The 17,093-nt window shown below is 44.6% G+C and overlaps 1 protein-coding gene across 4 annotated transcripts in view; it reads left to right on the forward strand.

Moving 5' to 3' along the window:
* Nucleotides 1-6,305: 6,305 nt before the first annotated feature.
* Nucleotides 6,306-17,093, forward strand: part of ZNF385B (zinc finger protein 385B) — a 189,251-nt gene continuing 178,463 nt past the window's right edge. For 2 of the 4 annotated variants that reach the window (XM_082200991.1, XM_082200995.1), the window contains exon 1: nucleotides 7,063-7,147. In XM_082200991.1, the coding sequence (XP_082057117.1) occupies nucleotides 7,078-7,147 (70 nt within the window). In that variant the 5' untranslated portion in view covers nucleotides 7,063-7,077. Of the gene's footprint in view, nucleotides 6,410-6,758; nucleotides 6,897-7,062; nucleotides 7,148-17,093 lie in introns of those variants that run through there. The other 2 variants (XM_082200997.1, XM_082200993.1) reach the window with 2 other exon arrangements.

Below are 17,093 nucleotides of genomic sequence, written 5' to 3' on the forward strand. Positions count from 1 at the left end.
GAAAAGCAATTCAAGACACAAATGTATAAACGATTCTGTTTGAATCAATATTCTAAGCTACCTTTAGACTTGTTCACGATTGCATCCCAACATGTGGACAGGCTGGGAGTAGGCCCAGCATGTCTCAAGCTGGCCCCATTCTGCCCATCATCTAAAACCGCTGGGGATAGGTTTGAAGAGACCAGCCTGTTCTATCTACATGGGTTCCCTGCACAATTCAGAGCCCTCTGACTGTCCCAGATTCTAAATCACACGATACTCTGTGTGCTTCAGAGCAAGCTCCCTGCTTTAGACCTTTCCCACCAAACACACACATATGCAATGTGGGAGGTGGCGAGGGATGGAAAAGCAGGAGTAGCCCTTTATGAAAAAGAGAATCAGTAAATGGCCAAATAACTACAGTATTATTTTTCACATAATTAAAATCTCCATCCAGTGCTGGAATGTCCCTTTGAACTCCATAGGGCTTACTCCCAGAGAGTTGGAGCCATTGGCTGTTTACACATTGCACATTTAAAGAATGTTGCTTTCCACAAAGAATTCTGGGAACTGTAGTTTACTCCCCACAGACCTGCAGCTGTCCCCACCCTAAACAAACTACAGCTCCCCACCTCCTACAGCTCCCAGGAAGTCATATGTTTAAAAGCATGGTGTGTGCACAAAACTACTGGTGCGGGGAAGGCCATCAGTTTGCTTTATGGTTAAATGGGGATTTGTCTCCTGCAGTCCTGAACCAACAGCCTATCTTCCACAACACAATTGCTTCATCTGTTGGTGGAGATAATAGGGGAAGAAGACTGTATCTCGATTAGGAAGAGGCCAAAGACCAGAAATATTTCACCATAAACTTTAAGCGAGAGGGATTTTTGTCATAGTTACACGTGGAACTGTAAACAGCATGTGATGTGACACCCCCCCCCATGCTATTAAGGAGAACTACCATCTTCCAAGAGCAGAGATTGAAGTACTGTACAATGGAAGTGTTATCCAATCAGTGCTAAAGTGTTTTTCTTTTCTGCTGCCGAGCAGCAACAAAAAATGGATTAAGCATGGTACTTCTGTCCCTGCCATTTAGAATCACATTCCCTAGACAGCCTAAATATTTGTCTGACTCGTCTGATTTCAATTCAGCCTCTGATTGTCTTCCACTCTGGGCTTTGCTCAAGCACAGTCCTCTCTGACTTTGGCTTCCAAGGGCACACTTGTGAAAATTAGTTTCTCTCTCCCCCCCCCCCCCAATCCTTAATACAGTACTTCCTTTTCTGTGAGTGTAAGCTGGCTTCAGAACTGGAATGAAGCATGGGTTACAAAACAGCCAGGTGAATGTCTACAGCCAGGAAACTAGCAGTACTTTGAAGAGGAGTAAAAAGTTAAATGTGGGAATAATAATAATAATAATAATAATAATAATAATAATAATAATAATAATAATTTATTATTTATACCCTGCCCATCTGGCTGGGCTTCCCCAGCCACTCTGGGCGGCTTCCAACAAAATATTAAAATACAGTAATGCATCAAACATTAAAAGCTTCCCTAAACAGGGCTGCCCTTCAGATGTCTTCTTAAAGTCTGGTAGTGGTTGTTCTCTTTGACATCTGGTGGGAGGGCGTTCCACAGGGCGGGTGCCAGTACTGAGAAGGCCCTCTGCCTGGTTCCCTGTAACTTGGCTTCTCGCAGTGAGGGAACCGCCAGAAGGCCCTCGGCGCTGGACCTCAGTGTCCGGGCAGAACGATGGGGGTGGAGACGCTCCTTCAGGTATACTGGGCCAAGGCCGTTTAGGGTCTTAAAGGTCAAGGAAGAAGGGGATATTGGGGTTGCATCCAACCAGCTTTTACTCGGAATAAACCCATTGAAGATAATAGCCCTGACATACTTAGGTCCATTAATTTCAATGCATCTACTCTGAGTAAATGTTAGGGACAAACCTGGGGTTTTAAATAAACTATGTAATTAAATGAAAACAAAATATGTGTATGCTGGTTACTCTATAAGGCACAACTGAAGGGACTGCCTCTAACCATATAAAAGGTATATAAAAATAACATGCAAAAAACCCAAACAATACTAAAAACAGAAACCATCCATCACCCATTAAGAACCCCTGGCCTTCATCAGTCACTATTATATGTTTGTTTGTTTGCATACCACCCTGTATCCGCAAGTCTCAGGGCGCTTCACAAGATAAAACCACAAAATACATAATAAAAATAAATCCAAGAACCCAACAATCCCTGCTCCCCCCTGTCCCCCTGTTATCTCAGCAATGAAAGAGTTCATGCTAGTTGGGCCTTCTCACGTAGCGTTCCAAAACCTGGGAGTCTTGCACTTTTGCAACTAAAGATTTATACATGTGTCTATATAAAAGAAGGATACTCAGGTGGAATCTAGACACGTATTTAAAAATGCTGTGAAAATACTTTTTTTAAAAAAGTGTTTATATATAGAGCAGGGGTCAGCAACCTTTTTCAGCAGGGGGCCAGTCCACTGTCCCTCAGATTATGTGGTGGGCCAGACTATATTTTGAAGGGGGGGGGATGAATGAATTCCTATGCCCCACAAATAACCCAGAGATGCATTTTAAATAAAATGACACATTCTACTCATGTAAAAACACGCTGCTTCCCGGACCGTCCGAGGCTGGATTTAGAAGGCGGTTTGGCCACATCCAGCCCCTGGGCCTTAGGGGCCTACCCCAGAGAAAGAGAGAGAGAGAAAATTTGCCATTAAGCTCACCACCGCCATCTAGCGTCACATGTGTATAATGCACTTAAAACGCACTTAAAATGTTTTATTTGCCCTTGTATAGCTGAGTCCCCGGTGTCAACCTCTCTGTAGGGCTAGAGCAGCAATCGGTTTTGAAGCATGGTGCTGGTGCAACATGTCACACCTTGCAAAGAATCTGTTAGTGGAGCAGTTCTTTATGAACAGACCATAGGTGTGACGCAAATGATTTCAATTAAAGTAGAGAGGATGAAGGTAGATAAAAGTGCTGGGGTGCATAAGCTTTATGATGAACAATTTTGTATTGCCCTGATCCTCAGTGATTTCCCGAGGATGTTGCAGTAAACATACATAGAACTGGGCTGCAGTATCTTTGGTGCAAGGTTATTTCAGTCAGGCATTATTTTAAAGCACTAGTCTGGGGAGTATTTTGGCAAAAAAATTCTTAGAAGCATCAGAAAAAGTTGACGGTCGTTGCTCCAGTGCACAACCTCTAGCTTTGCCAGGAGAAACAAAATGTATGAAAACAGTGTATTTTCTCTCTCTTATTCTGAGTAATCTTTGAAGCAGCTGCTCCAACATTTGCCTTGGATGTGCACCACTTTACTGTAAAAAAACCCAACTATGTTAATACTCTCTTCTACTACCACTAATGGTTTAAAACAGTCAGGCACGCTTGCTTCTCAAATCACTTGCTTTGGATTTGTTTGAGAGAACTTATAAATACTGCAATAGTGACCCAAAGCTCTGCACACAGTGTGCAAAAGCCAACTCAAATTAAGCACATTGGAAGTTTATAGAATCATATTGTTGGAAGGGACTATGAGGATATCTAGTTGTTGTTGTTGTTGTTGTTGCTGCTGTTGTTGTTGTTGTTATACCCTGCCCATCTGGCTGAGTTTCCCCAGCCACTCTGGGCGGCTTACAGCATATCTTAAAAACATAATAAAAACACCTAACTCCCTGAAATGCATGAATCTTTTACCCAACTGGTGGATTTCACTGGAAGAAACAAAATAAAAAAATTCCTTCTAGTAGCACCTTAGAGACCAACTAAGTTTGTTATTGATATGAGCTCACGTGTGCATGCACACTTCTTCAGATATTTAGTTGGTCTCTAAGGTGCTACTGGAAGGAATTTTTAAATTTTGTTTTGACAATGGCAGACCCACACGGCTACCTACCTGTAACTTTACTGGAAGAGTTCAACACGAGTGGAAGGCAGGCTTCTGGGTAATTTTGAAGCCAAGCACTAGGCTATATAAGCTCAGGAGGTGCATGCATCTCAACTATCAACGCATGTGGCATGGGGCTACATCACTTTGACCCCATGTGCAGCGAACAAGGGGCATATCTTGGGAATGGGGACTTTGGTGATGGAGGGATTCCATCACAGGTCTTCATTTAGTCTGCTCCTGTAGCTATGTTGCTACAGAGTAGTTCTGTAGAGTGAGAGCTCAAGCTACTGTGGTGCAATGGGTCAGTGTGTCTGGCTGTCACCCAGAAGGCTGGTGGTTCATGCCCATCCAGGGACAGCTGTGGGCAAGATTCCTGCATTGCAGGGGTTTGGACCAGATGACTCTCAGGGTGCCTTCCAACTCTACAACTCTATGATTTTGGGTTCTGGTCTTGCTGTGCTTCTCTTTTTCCATGTAAACTTACTGTTACAAGCAGGGCCCCCAAAAGGCACATGGATTGGTGCCTTGTGGAGACAACTTCATAGATGCAAAGTTATGGGCAGTGTTTTATGCATTGTAGTCTCATTTATGCACTATGAAATTTCAACCTCTCTGCTGGTACACCTCTGAATTTTCCATACAGGTCTCCTACCTGCGGTGCCATCTGTGGCTTATTTCTAGCCGCCAGGTTGCGTGTGCATGAACAAAGGATACATGCACTGACGTCAGCATTGATTTCCAAGGGTGGCCAGGGCCCTCAAACCAACAGAGGACTTACTGCCCCTAGCAGTTCCACTTTACACAATGTCCAAGAAGATCAGATGCAGCCTAAGAGAATTGTCAGTTTGCATGTCCCATCTTTTCCAAGTAGGGGTGGTGATACCATGTCTGAGAGCTCCCCAAATCCTGGTGCCAGCACTAGATGACATCATGAGTTTACTTGACCATTGCTGTTTATCGATTGACCGCTTCAATCCCTAGATGTTATGGCCATATTGTCAATTGCACATGGTCGTTGTGTGGCACTGAAATTGCCAGAAGAACCTATGTAAGCTTTAGTTCCTACCCGGGCTTTTTTTCTGGGGGAAATTACAGGAGCACAGTTCTGGCACCTCTCAGGTGGGCGCCATTGCCATTATAAGAGAACGAGGGGGGTGACTATGGTGAGTTTCGGCCCCTCTTTTTCTAGAAATAATAGCACCCGACTTCCTACAGATGTTTTTGTCTCTGTGTCAAGTTGAGCATAATTGTACAACTCTCTGATGCTGGCATTAGCCCTGCTGCAGTGACCACCCCTTTCAAATGCGTTTTAAGGGCAAAGCAGGTACGCAGCAGTTCATTGGCTGCAGAGGGCAGCGTGTCACAGCATGCATGCCCCTGGAGGCATCTCACTTTGCTCATTTTCGTTCACTTCACGAACCCATAACTGATTGAGCAAGCTTATTTATTATCCTCCGTCAAATGTGTAAGAGGCAGGGGTGCCAACTTGAATAAAACATTGGGGGGGCCCAGGTAAGAACTACCCCACATAATTGACCACAAGACGCGGCACACGCAAACCATTTGAATGGCAATGCCCACCAACTTGGGGGGGGCAGCCCCTTCAAATATTTTATTGGGGGAGCCATGGGCATAGACTGCATTTATTTTAGGGGTGCAGAACTGCGACGCAGTTGGTCAGTCAGTTAAGTATTTTTATTGATTTACTTGATTTGGGGGCGGGGGAGCTGCGTCCCCTTGCTACGCCCATGGGGAAAAGAAGGGACCTCCTTTCCTGGGAGTTGGCTCCTATGGGGCAGGGGCGCAGGGTGTATTTCAAAGGCAGCCGGAAGCGACGGAATTACCGTGAGAACCAGAAGAGAAGAGTCCCGCGCAGCTTTGGGGCACCATGGAGCCCTCTTGGAACAGGTGCAGGAGGAGGAAAAGTTGCAGAAGGGCTCACTCACTCAGCGCCTTCAGGAACGCAAGACGGTGGTGGCAAAGGTGGGGCTTCCCTTTCCCACCCGCCTCCCGTCTACATTCTGACTCCCCCCCCCCTCTCAGCCCCCTGCGCGGGCGCGCCTTCTCCCCAGTGGTGTAGCGTGGGGGGTGCAGGGGGGGCGGCCGCACCGGGCGCAACATCTGGGGGTAAGGGTTAGGGGGTGCAAATCCACGGGTTAGGGGGTTAGAGTTAGGGGGCGCAAATCCACGGGTTAGGGGGCGCAAATTACTTGCCTTGCCCCGGGTGCTGACAACCCCACGCTACGCCACTGCTTCTCCTCTCACCTGCTTGGCGAGGGTCGTTCGGGGGCCCAGGCTGTGGCGGGCGCATGCGCTTGGCGGGGACCAAGCCGGCGCCGTTCCCCCCTTCCGAGGTGGGGGCTGGCGGCTTGCTGTTGGGACGGGCAGCTCCGCGCGCGTGCGCTCCCCCACCCCGGCCCTCCGCGCGCCAAAGAGCTCACGCGCCCTGACACTCACACATGCGGACCGGCTGCGGAAACGGGCAGCAGCAGCAGCGCCTGGACGAGGTAAAAGAGGGGCTGGGCAGGCGGGAGCGCACCTGGCAGAATCTGCTCGCCCTCAACTTTGACGCGCTGAGGTGGAATGGAATGGTGCCTCTTGCTTGCTTGCTTGCTTGCTTGCTTGCTTTGCCTTCGAGGACAGGCGGGAGCCGAACCCCCCCCCCCAAAAAAAACCCCAACCCACCCCTTGCCCTCTCCCCCGTCCGTCCCGGCGGCGCGAAAGCGAGGCTAGCCCACCGAGCCGCGCGCCAACCCAGGCGGTGATTTGTCCGCTGGCGAGGCTGCGCGAAGGGCGCCCAGGCAGCTGCTGCTCCTGCAGGCAGCCGGAGAGCGAGCAGCATCCCGGGGCGGAGTGTGAGGGGAAGAGGCGGCAAAGAGGCGGCGGCGGCGGCAGGTCAGTGCAGGCGCGGCTGTTGTGGGGGCGCCTGGCCGCGCCTTCTTCGTACCTCTCAGCGCCTTTCCTCGGAAAGTTTTGGCTGCGTCGGGCAAAAGCGTAAGAGCCGCTTCTTCCTCCCTTGGACTCGGCGGGTGGGAAATTCCCGCGTCCCCCGCATCTCTCTCTCTCTCTCTCTCTCTCTCTCTCTCTCTTTCTCTCTCTCTCTCTCTCTCTCCCCCCCCCCCGGTGTTATCTCCTCCTCGCTTGTTTCAGGCGGGCGCGGAGTTCATCATTTCTCATGTCTCTAAATAGGTCAGTGTCTGCAAACCGTGTCAGGTTTGCAGAGCCCACGGGTGTGTCGCTGAAAGGTAGGAGAACTTAAGGGGGAGAACTGAAGAAGCATGGGATTTATATCGGCGTGGGGGGGGGGTTGTTGCAGGACACCCACCTGTCATCTTCCTCTGTCTGGCTCTGCCTAGCCGATTGGGAAGGAAAGGTCTCAACAACAATTGTTTAAAATTACTTCCTTTTGACCCCGAGTGGTCAGAAAAAAACCTGTCAAAATCTTTCTACAAATTCTACTTTTAGTTAACTATTTTTATTTATTTGCTTGATTTTTTTGGAGAGGCAGCTGCCCCCTGGCCACACCCATGGGGAGAAAAGTGTGTGTGTGTGTTTACGAAAGAGAGAGGGAAATCTTTGCTTGGAGGTTTCTTGTAGACTTTGGTTTTCATGCTGAAGGAGAGAGAGTTCCTTTTGGCAGTCCTCTTAGCCTCACTTGACTCCTAGCGCTTTGCTTTTTTTTTTTAAGCTCTGGTTGTTCTTGGAAGGAGGAATTTCCTTCGTAAATGAGGAATTAGCCTACTTTGAGGAATCATCCTTGATGATCTAATTACAGTGCAGAGATGTGTGTGTGTGTGTTTGAGGTTTGAAGCTTTCGCAGAGAGGAAGGTGCACGTAGTTGCCGGACCACAGGCCATGGGTCTTGAGGCCAGGGCTGGCCCAAGACATTTTGGCACCTGAGGCGGACCCCCAAATGGCACCCCCTTCCCGCCAGTGAAGAAGGGGTCAGGGAAGATCTACATCAGGAACAAGGTGGTGTGTGTTGGGTGGAGAGATTGACAGCAGGACCTGCTGCCTTGGTTGACCCTGCTGCCTGAGGCGTTTGTCTCACCTTGCCTCATGGGTGGGCCGGCCCTGCCTTGTGATTTAGCTGTCGATTTCAAGGGGCATAATGGTAAAGAAGAATGTGATATCTTGCTACCAATTGCGCTTTCTCTGGAGGAGGATTTCTCAGAAACACGTGGCTCTCAGTAAAGGAACAAATCAAAAAGTGGAAGCTTGTTGCTGTTTATTATGCTTTCAATAAGTTTTTTTTTAAATGCCCATGAGCATAAGAGATTTCAGAAACAGCTGATGCAGCAGCAAGCTCTGTGCAGGATTATTCCGCAATAGTGCCTTCTCATCTACCAAGATGCACTAATTCACAAACGATGCCAGCAGCAACAACAAAAAGTTATTTCCCACCAACCACCCTAGCTGTGTCGTCAAGAAAAGTCTGAAGGTTATGGAGGATTTGTAACCTTATAATCAATTCAATAGAGGGAACATGGGAAGGCAGCCAGCTGTTGACAAAATAAGTTCAGGATAAATTTAGAAATGTTTATCTCTTGCTGAAACTGATGCATTTTTATTTTAACTTTCTCTTTGATGTCTCATGGCTTATAAATAAAAAACGAAGAATAAAATAGTGAGCTGCTGTTATCAGGATTGTAAGATACATGCACTCGTGGCAAACATCATTACTGATTTATCTAAGAATACATTTACACTGACTTGGTTTATAAAATGTAATGTTTAGCATAAGGTGTTTGCATATCGGGTGCGTGTTGATTTGGAGGTGAGATATCATTGGGAAACGCAGCACTCCCAGTGTGAGGGCTCCGGGACTAGAAGGGAATGCTCTGGCGAGAAGCTCAAATAATTGGATAAAAGGTAGTACAGCATGCTGTCCCTGGATCCCTGCTTAGGAAACATCTGGCTAGTAAGCAATTGCAACACATGGTCTTCCGGACTCCACTTTAGTTAATTGCTCAAAGAAAGAGTACATGAGCTTCTCCCTTTTAGTTAATAGAACTCCTTCAGAGCTGTAAATTAATGAGGAGAGGGTCTCTAACATACTGCCCATCTCCTAGTCTTTGGCCGGTGTAATCATGCAATTGTGGAAAGGTTGTTTGCTTAGCAATAGCTGTACCATCAATGTCCAGGATAGATTACAGTGATTTTTGTTCTTATAAAATGCAAATTCCTGTTTCAAAGGGTGCGAGGAAATAACTTTGTTAGAAATATACAGGGACTTTACACAGCTGTTTAGTAGGACTCTCCAAATTTAAAAAGGTAAAATGTATGAATTCACACAGTTATGCTGATAGCAAGCATTTCATGCCTATGGCGCAAGGTCAGACAACATTAATGTTTACATTTTCCAGATAGCTATATTATTAGAATGAAGAAATGGGAAAACTGAGTTGAAAAAGTGTACTGATATGATAGTAACTATGGAGGTCAAGTGGGTTGTCTGACTAGACCATGTACCTTGTTGAGTTATTAAACATAAAAGTGTCTTGCCTTTAGTGTGGGTAGGGAATAAACATTTCAAATGTTTTAAATATTTCAGATATTAAGGTGGTGTTGACCTGCAGTTGGTAACAATTTGCTATCCTCTCCTGTGCATTCTCTTATCAGAGGTAGGCAGTTTAGCTATCATTCCCATCTATTTCTCAGGAGTGAGTGCTGTTCATTAATTAGACCAGGTGTGGGGAAACTTTGGTCCTCCACCAATTGCTGAACAACAACACCAGAGGATAGCTCAGTTGTTGGAGCATGAGACTCTTAATCTCAGCGTCATGGGTTTGAGCCCCACGTTGGGTGAGATCCCTGCATTGCAGGGGGTTGGACTAGATGATCCTTGTGGTCCCTTCCAATTCTATTATTCTACCCTCTGTCCAACTCTCCTCATCCCTGGCCATTAGCCATGCTTGCTGGGACTAATTCAGACCTGTAGTTCAGCAACATCTGGAGGGCCAAAGCTGATGTCAACCAAACAGATCCATCTAAGCGCAAGAGAGAGGTATCATCAGGTTCAGGAGAGCCCTGACACGTACACAATTACATAAACATTTAAAATGAAAATTGCAGGACAAAAACCCCAGCACAGGGGAAAAGAGAGCCCATGTGTGCAGTTGCATGGAAGAAAGCAAAGGGAAAGAAGGAAGGAAGTGACACAGGAACAATAATCTCTCCTCAAGTGGTGTGACTTTCCTACTATGGGCAGCCACCCTGCCTGGGAAGGGGTGGCTTTGAAGCTGCAGATCAGGCCAGCTAACAGCTTCAAAGGTTTTTCTTCCTCGAGCAGCATTTTGTTTTGCTTCCTCACTTGCTTACTTCACTTAATTAAAAGTACCATAACAAGCAGGATAGTTTCTGAAAATAAATGTTCACTTCTTGAATATAAAAATACCATTTGCTGTTTGCACCCTGAGAATAAGGAATATATTGACTCATTGGCACTTTATGTCCTTTTAGTTCCAAACTCTCTCTCTCGCCCCCCTCTAATTTTAACAGTTTTATGCACATTTATTTCCCACCCTTCTTTTCCATTTCCCATGACTAATGAAGGCAAATAATGAAAACGGCCTGAGAGATGCTGTGGTAGATGACTTAAGCAAAGTTTTAGAAGGGAGAGAAATACACACACAAAAACACACTGCATGAGAATTCATCTGTCTTAAGGAGTTTCAAGGATTTCCTATCAATGCCGCAGCTTTTCAGTCAGCAAACTGACCAGGAATTGTGCCGTTTTAAAGATTATAAGGTCTGATTCCGTAAGGCAGTTTTGCCTCGCCTCAGTTTTATCTGAGTCTCCTTTACAAAGCAGGTGAGGCTCTTCATCTTTGAGAAATTAGCTGGTGCCAGCATGTAATTGGGTACGGAAGTTCAGTAGAAGGTTATCCCTAACATACTCTAGTTAAGTTGCAAAGATCAGGCCAGCGTTATTTATTCAGAAGAAAAGAAAGGTGTCACAGTCTCAGCATCGTTTTCATGCTTAAGTTCCCTTGTGTGGCACCTTGCAGGCAGGATGCATTTAACTCGACTGGTGAGCTTTCTTCTGTTTTAAGTGAACAGGTCTACCCTTGATAAAGCTGCATCTCCTATAGTTTTATTAAGCATTCTAAGGAGTGCAATAATTTGCTATTGAGATTTTAATAGTAAAATCAAATAATGATGTATTGTGGCTGACATACACTGAGAAGCATAGTGAGGATTGTGCTGAATCCCCTTTTTTCTTGTGATTGAAGGTGGATAACAATATGCAAGAAGACATCAAACATTCATTAAAAAGACACAGATCCAGAATATTATATAAACTAAACTATTGAGAATTGAAAGTTTTCCTGAAGAGTGGGTGGGTGCAGTGGCGTAGCGTGGGGGGTGCAGGGGGGGCCGGCCGCACCAGGCGCAACATCTGGGGGTTAGGGTTAGGGGGCGCAAATCCACTGGTTAGGGGGCGCAAATCCACGGGTTAGGGGGCGCAAATTACTTGCCTTGCCCCGGGTGCTGACAACCCACGCTATGCCACTGGGTGGGTGGAGGCTATAAAGAACTTTATTTTGCAAAAATAAAATAAAATGGTAATTTGAATAGATGCACATTGAAGTGAATTGTGTTTTGCATTCTCTAAGTGACTTTGCTGGGTTCTTTTCAGTGGCAACCCAAATGGAACAGCTCACTGCAGTAAATAGTTGAGGCTACAAAAATGTTGGTGACTACTGCAAAGCCCTTATAACTCCCAGAAACCCTAGCGCCTGTCTCAGCAGATGCAGACAATTAGATAATAAAAAAGCTTTCATCTCTCTTGTACTGGATGTCCAGTGAAAACATAATGTTGGAGATGGTAAGAGCAGTTTGACAATAGCTAAAGGAGGGGCAGGTTTATACTTGCTCATAACTAAACGAATTTATTTATTTACAACCTTTTTTTGTGCCGCTCAGTAACAGTGTTCTCTGGAAGGCTTACAACGATAAAACATTAAGGTATAATACCAACCAATAAAGCAATAAAAAGCAACATAAAATTTCAGTAACAGCAAGTAAGTTGGCATAATAAAGTACATGGAGGTCTGTATTCAGTTGGTTAAGGTCCAAAAAGCCTGGGTTTTTTGTGGGGAGAGGGGTGGGGGTTTTCACCTGGTACTGAGAAGAGTATAAAGAGCCACTTTCGGAGGACACACTATACTTGTGCGGGTGCCTGATTATCGTCTTCCAAAGCAACTACTCTATTCCAAACTTAAAAACGGAAAGCGTAGTGTTGGTGGTCAGCAAAGGAGGTTTAAAGACTCTCAAGGCAATTCTAAAAAAATGTAGTATAAACACTGACAAATGGAAAAGACTGGCTTGCAAGTGCTCCAATTGGAGAACAGCCTTTACCAAAGGTGTCATGGGCTTTGAAGACACTCAAACTCAGGATGAAAGAGAGAAACACGCTAAGAGGAAGGCACACTTGGCAAACCCTTACCATGATCAATTCCTGCTTAGAAACCTATGTCCCCACTGTGGAAGGACATGTGGATCCAGAATTGGCCTCCACAGTCACTTACGGACCCACTGTTAAAACCCTGTTTTGGAACAAAATCTTACTTGGCTACGAGTGATTGCCAAAGAAGAAGATACATGGGGTGTCATTACGCATATGAAAACCCTTTCCCCAGGATCCACCTCACCTGATGTGCATGCCCAGCAGTGATCTCAGAGTCTCAGAGGATTAGAGATGCCCAGGAGAAAAACAGGTAAATGGGGGTGATGTGCCCACCCCCACAGTTTTCCAGGTATCTTCCTCGTCTTTCCCCGACCTTCACATCTCCAGTCTGGATAGGTACATGAGGGAGCAGATGATCCTTCATGTAGCTTGGGCGTAGGGTTCTGCTTGCTTATTCAGCAAGAGGGAGTAGAAGAAGAAAAAACACTGTTATCCAAGGCTATGACTCCTCTTCACAGCTCATGGGTCACTCATAGTATGCATTCAACTTTAAACACTGAAAAGTTCCTACAGTTCTGTGACATGCCATAGTTACACATACGATGCACAAAAGCTTTTATTTGCTGTCTTCATCTATTTAAGTATTGCAATCAGATGTTGATTCCAGATTGGCACTTCTGCTCCCAAAGTGTTGTGGGTGTGGTATAGATCTGAGGGTCATCAGCATATTGATGCTCTCTCTCTCAAAATCTTCAGCTGGTCTCCAGGTTTTGCATTAGTACAGTGCATTAGTACAGTTTTGCATTAATACAGTGGTACCTCGGTTTACGAAGAGTCCTGTTTATGAACTATTAGGTTTACAAACTCCACAAAACCAGAAGTAGTGTTCCGGTTTGCAAACTTTACCTCAGTCTATGAACGGAAGCCAAACGGTGGAAGGGCACCGGCGGCAGGAGGCCTCATTAGGGAAAGCACGCCTCGGTTTAAGAACGGATTTGGTTTAAGAACAGACTTCAGGAACAGATTAAGTTCGTAAACCGAGGTACCACTGTACTAAGAAAAGTATCAGGTCAGTTCCTGTGGGAAAGATATAGAGTGGTACCTCAGGTTAAGTACTTAATTTGTTCCAGAGGTCTGTTCTTAACCTGAAACTGTTCTTAACCTGAAGCACCACATTAGTTAATGGGGCCTCCTGCTGCTGCGCCGCCGGAGCATGATTTCTGTTCTTATCCTGAAGCACTATTTCTGGGTTAACAGAATCTGTAACCTGAAGCGTATGTAACCTGAGGCGTATGTAACCTGAGGTGCCACTGTATAATTTTAATATATTTTTAATCTCTTGTTGGAAGCTGCCCAGAGAGGCTGGGGAAACCCATCCAGATGGGCAGGGTACAAACATTATTATAATATTATTATTAAAATCACCCATCGCTAGTGTCTGTTACAAAGTACCTGATTACAAGTGTACACACCAAACCTATGAAGCACATTTGAGCCACATTCTTCCCCTCAAAGTATTCTGGGCACTGCAGTTTGTTAAGGGTTCCTGTGAATTGTAACTGTGAAGGGTAAATTGCAGTGCCCAGAATTCTTTTTTGGGGAAAGAATGTGTTTGGAATGTGCTTTAAAGTTAGAGTGTGTACAAAGCCCACTTGAAATACCTTGCTGAAGACTATGCACCAGATTATACGTTATGTGTAAAATTTGGTTTTACAGTGAAGTTTATTTGGTCCTGTGGGTAATGGAGTAAAAGACTCTTGATAATTAACTAGCCAGAGGACTACCATCCTCAAATCTTTTTGGTTTTGTAAGAGGGCTTCCTTTATGGAATCACTGTCTCATTTCATTTGGGGTTACTGGGTTGGTGTTCTCATTACAGTGCTAGAATGTGCATGGAAGGTTGAAAGAATTACAGTAACTTCACAGTTGTGTGTGATACCAGGCAAATATCTCATTGGCTTGACATAATTTATTTCTAGTTTGGTTGTTGTTTTTTGAGCCAAAGCTGGTGTGTAACTGACCATACATTGCCATATGTGGTTTTCTCCCCCATTTTTAATACACAATCCAGTCAGTTAAGCACTTATTTGATAATAATTTTTATTAGTTTTCAGTTACAATAATCCAATAATAGCCACATTATTTATAACAATGCCAAATTATAATACAGTTTCCAATACCAATCATTCAAATGCCAAATTATGTAAATTAGGTGCCCCCCACATGCTAGAATTGATGGTTTGCTTTATTTCTGTGTTGCAAAATCTTATTAATTTCAATTACACTCCAGTCAAAATAATAATCCCTTATACAGCAACTGCAATATTAATGACTTCCAATCGTATTGACACATTAAATGGTTTATAAAACTACAGGTGAAGCATTCAAACTATATCCTTGCTCTTCCTGTGTGCAGCAATTATTCTGTCCTTGTAAAATATTATATCTATCTTTTCCTGGTTGTTGCTGTTCTCATTCATGCCTTGGGCGGAGCTAATATCCCATTGTTGTTTCAGAAGTTCTCCATAGTTAAGCACTTTTTAGTGATGTGCACTGGAGAGAAGAATTAGTTCTTAGGATCCGGGTAGGCTTGTATGGGAGAAAATGTTCCTTCAGACTCTAAATTGTTTATGGCTTTACAAATCAGCAGAAGAACCTTAAATCTAGCTTGGTAGCAAAGTGGTAGCCAGTGCAATTCTTTCAAAATTGGTGTGACACAATCATGGTAGGCTCATCAGCTTCTGAACCAACTTAAAGAACAGCCCCACATTAAAGGAGTTACACTAATCCAGTTTTGAAGCTACCAAAACATGAACCACTGCGGTGATGCCCATTGTTCCTGTCAGCTGAAGCTGGCAAAAGGTGCTCCTAGCCACCATGATCCACAGCAACAGTGATGAACCCAGAAGCACCCCCAGACTATGACCTGCTCCTTCAAAAGGACTGCAACCAGGTTCAGAAAATGTAACCTATCTAGTTTTCAGACATGGGAACAACCAACCAACAAGGTTTCCATTTTGCCAGGATTCACCTTCAGCTTGTGGGCCTCATCCAGCTCACAGCTGCATCCAACATTGGTCCAGGATCTATACAACCACATCTAATACAGGTGTAACAGAGGAATAGAACTGAGGGACATCTTGTTCCAAATCATCAAATGACTATTCCCAATGGCTTTATATGGAAGCATAGGAGCCAACTCCTAGGGACCGAGGTCCCTTCAGCCCCTCCGATAAAATATTTGAGGGTGCCAGCCCGCCCCAGTTGATGACCATTGCCATTCAAATGGTGTGCATGTGCCACGTCTTGTGATTGATAGGCAGGGCTTACCTCCCACCAACCCCAGTATCTTATTCAAGTTGTTGAACACGTGTTAAACAGCATTGGGACAAGAAGATGGAATCCTGCAGCACCTCCAGCATAATAGCATGGGGACTGAGGTACAGCCTTCCAATGCCCCCTTCACACTCCCAACCCACAAAGCCACTCTGCTAAGATACCATGAATTGATGGTATCAAAATCCAGAGAGAAATCTAGAATAAGCAGCAGGGTTCCGCTCTTCCACTCTTGATAAAGGCCAGCCAGCAGCACAGTCAGGACCATCTCCAAATCAGGCCTCAACCCAGACTGGAATGGGTTCAGATAATACATTTCCTCCAATAGTCTCAAGCGCCTTCCCTCCACAAAGGGGATATTTGTGACCAGGCAGTAGTTACTAGCACAGACCTCCAGGTCCAGAGCAGAGCTGCTATCACTTCTCCTTCATGAAAGGATGCATTTTTACCATGGTTAATCCCCCCCCAAAAAACTTACTCAAATCAGCCACGATGGGCATGAGTTGAGAGAGCATGTAATCGGCTGAACAGTTATGAGCATATCCTCAGGCTTCAAGAGCTGAAACTGATCCCATAACACCAGACTAGATGCCGTGTTGCACGGTTTATCTAGAACTGCCACAAGAATGGCATCAGAGTCAATACAGAGATGTGGAACTTCTGTCCTCAAAGTATTCCTTACAAGCTTGTCACAGCAGACTAAAGACTCTTGACATCAGTTGCCTTGATGCTTAATTTTGTTTGGATAGGCATGCTAAAATTGCATTTGAACTGAGCTCTGTACCTAAGTATATCTACCTGGCAGTAGCAAATGACAGTTTCCTTTAAAAATAGGAAAGTGTATAAATTCTAATTTCACAGCATCTAAGGGATGGAAGAGTAATGGAGTCATAAGGCCTTTCTATAACCTTTGATGTATCTATCCGTAATTGAAAAAAGGAGAGAACAAAACTCGTGGTATCTTAATGCCTGGCCATTGAGTACTTCCTCCCATAATAGTTTAAGACATGTCTGTTCATAGATGCTTGGGTAATTATGATTAGGGTTTAATATTATAAAAATGTCATGTAGTAACTACCTAATAATTTTACAGAGAACTGCTTGTGCTTCTGCATACCACAGAATGTGCTTTATTAAGCTAAACATAATAATCCTGAATCCAATTAATCAAATACACTAACTTTCATTTTTTTATTGGCTTCTTTCCTGTGCCATGAACTTTTTTCTTCTGAATTCCTGACACGATTGTTGTTTAATCTCAGAAGAAGTTACAATTTATTGAACTTTTGGCATACACACTTAAAAGAGTTGTTATACATTCTGCATAGAGTTGTGATTTTTCTTATGCATCAGCTGAAAAACTGACAGTGTCTTCTATAAACAACATATTAATTGACATGTTAAAAATGCATTAGAGAACTTGAGCTGCTGAGGTTTGTAGA

Source organism: Podarcis vaucheri (genome assembly GCF_965113315.1).
Source record: "Podarcis vaucheri genome assembly, chromosome: 1".
NCBI classification, from domain to species: Eukaryota; Metazoa; Chordata; class Lepidosauria; order Squamata; family Lacertidae; genus Podarcis; species Podarcis vaucheri.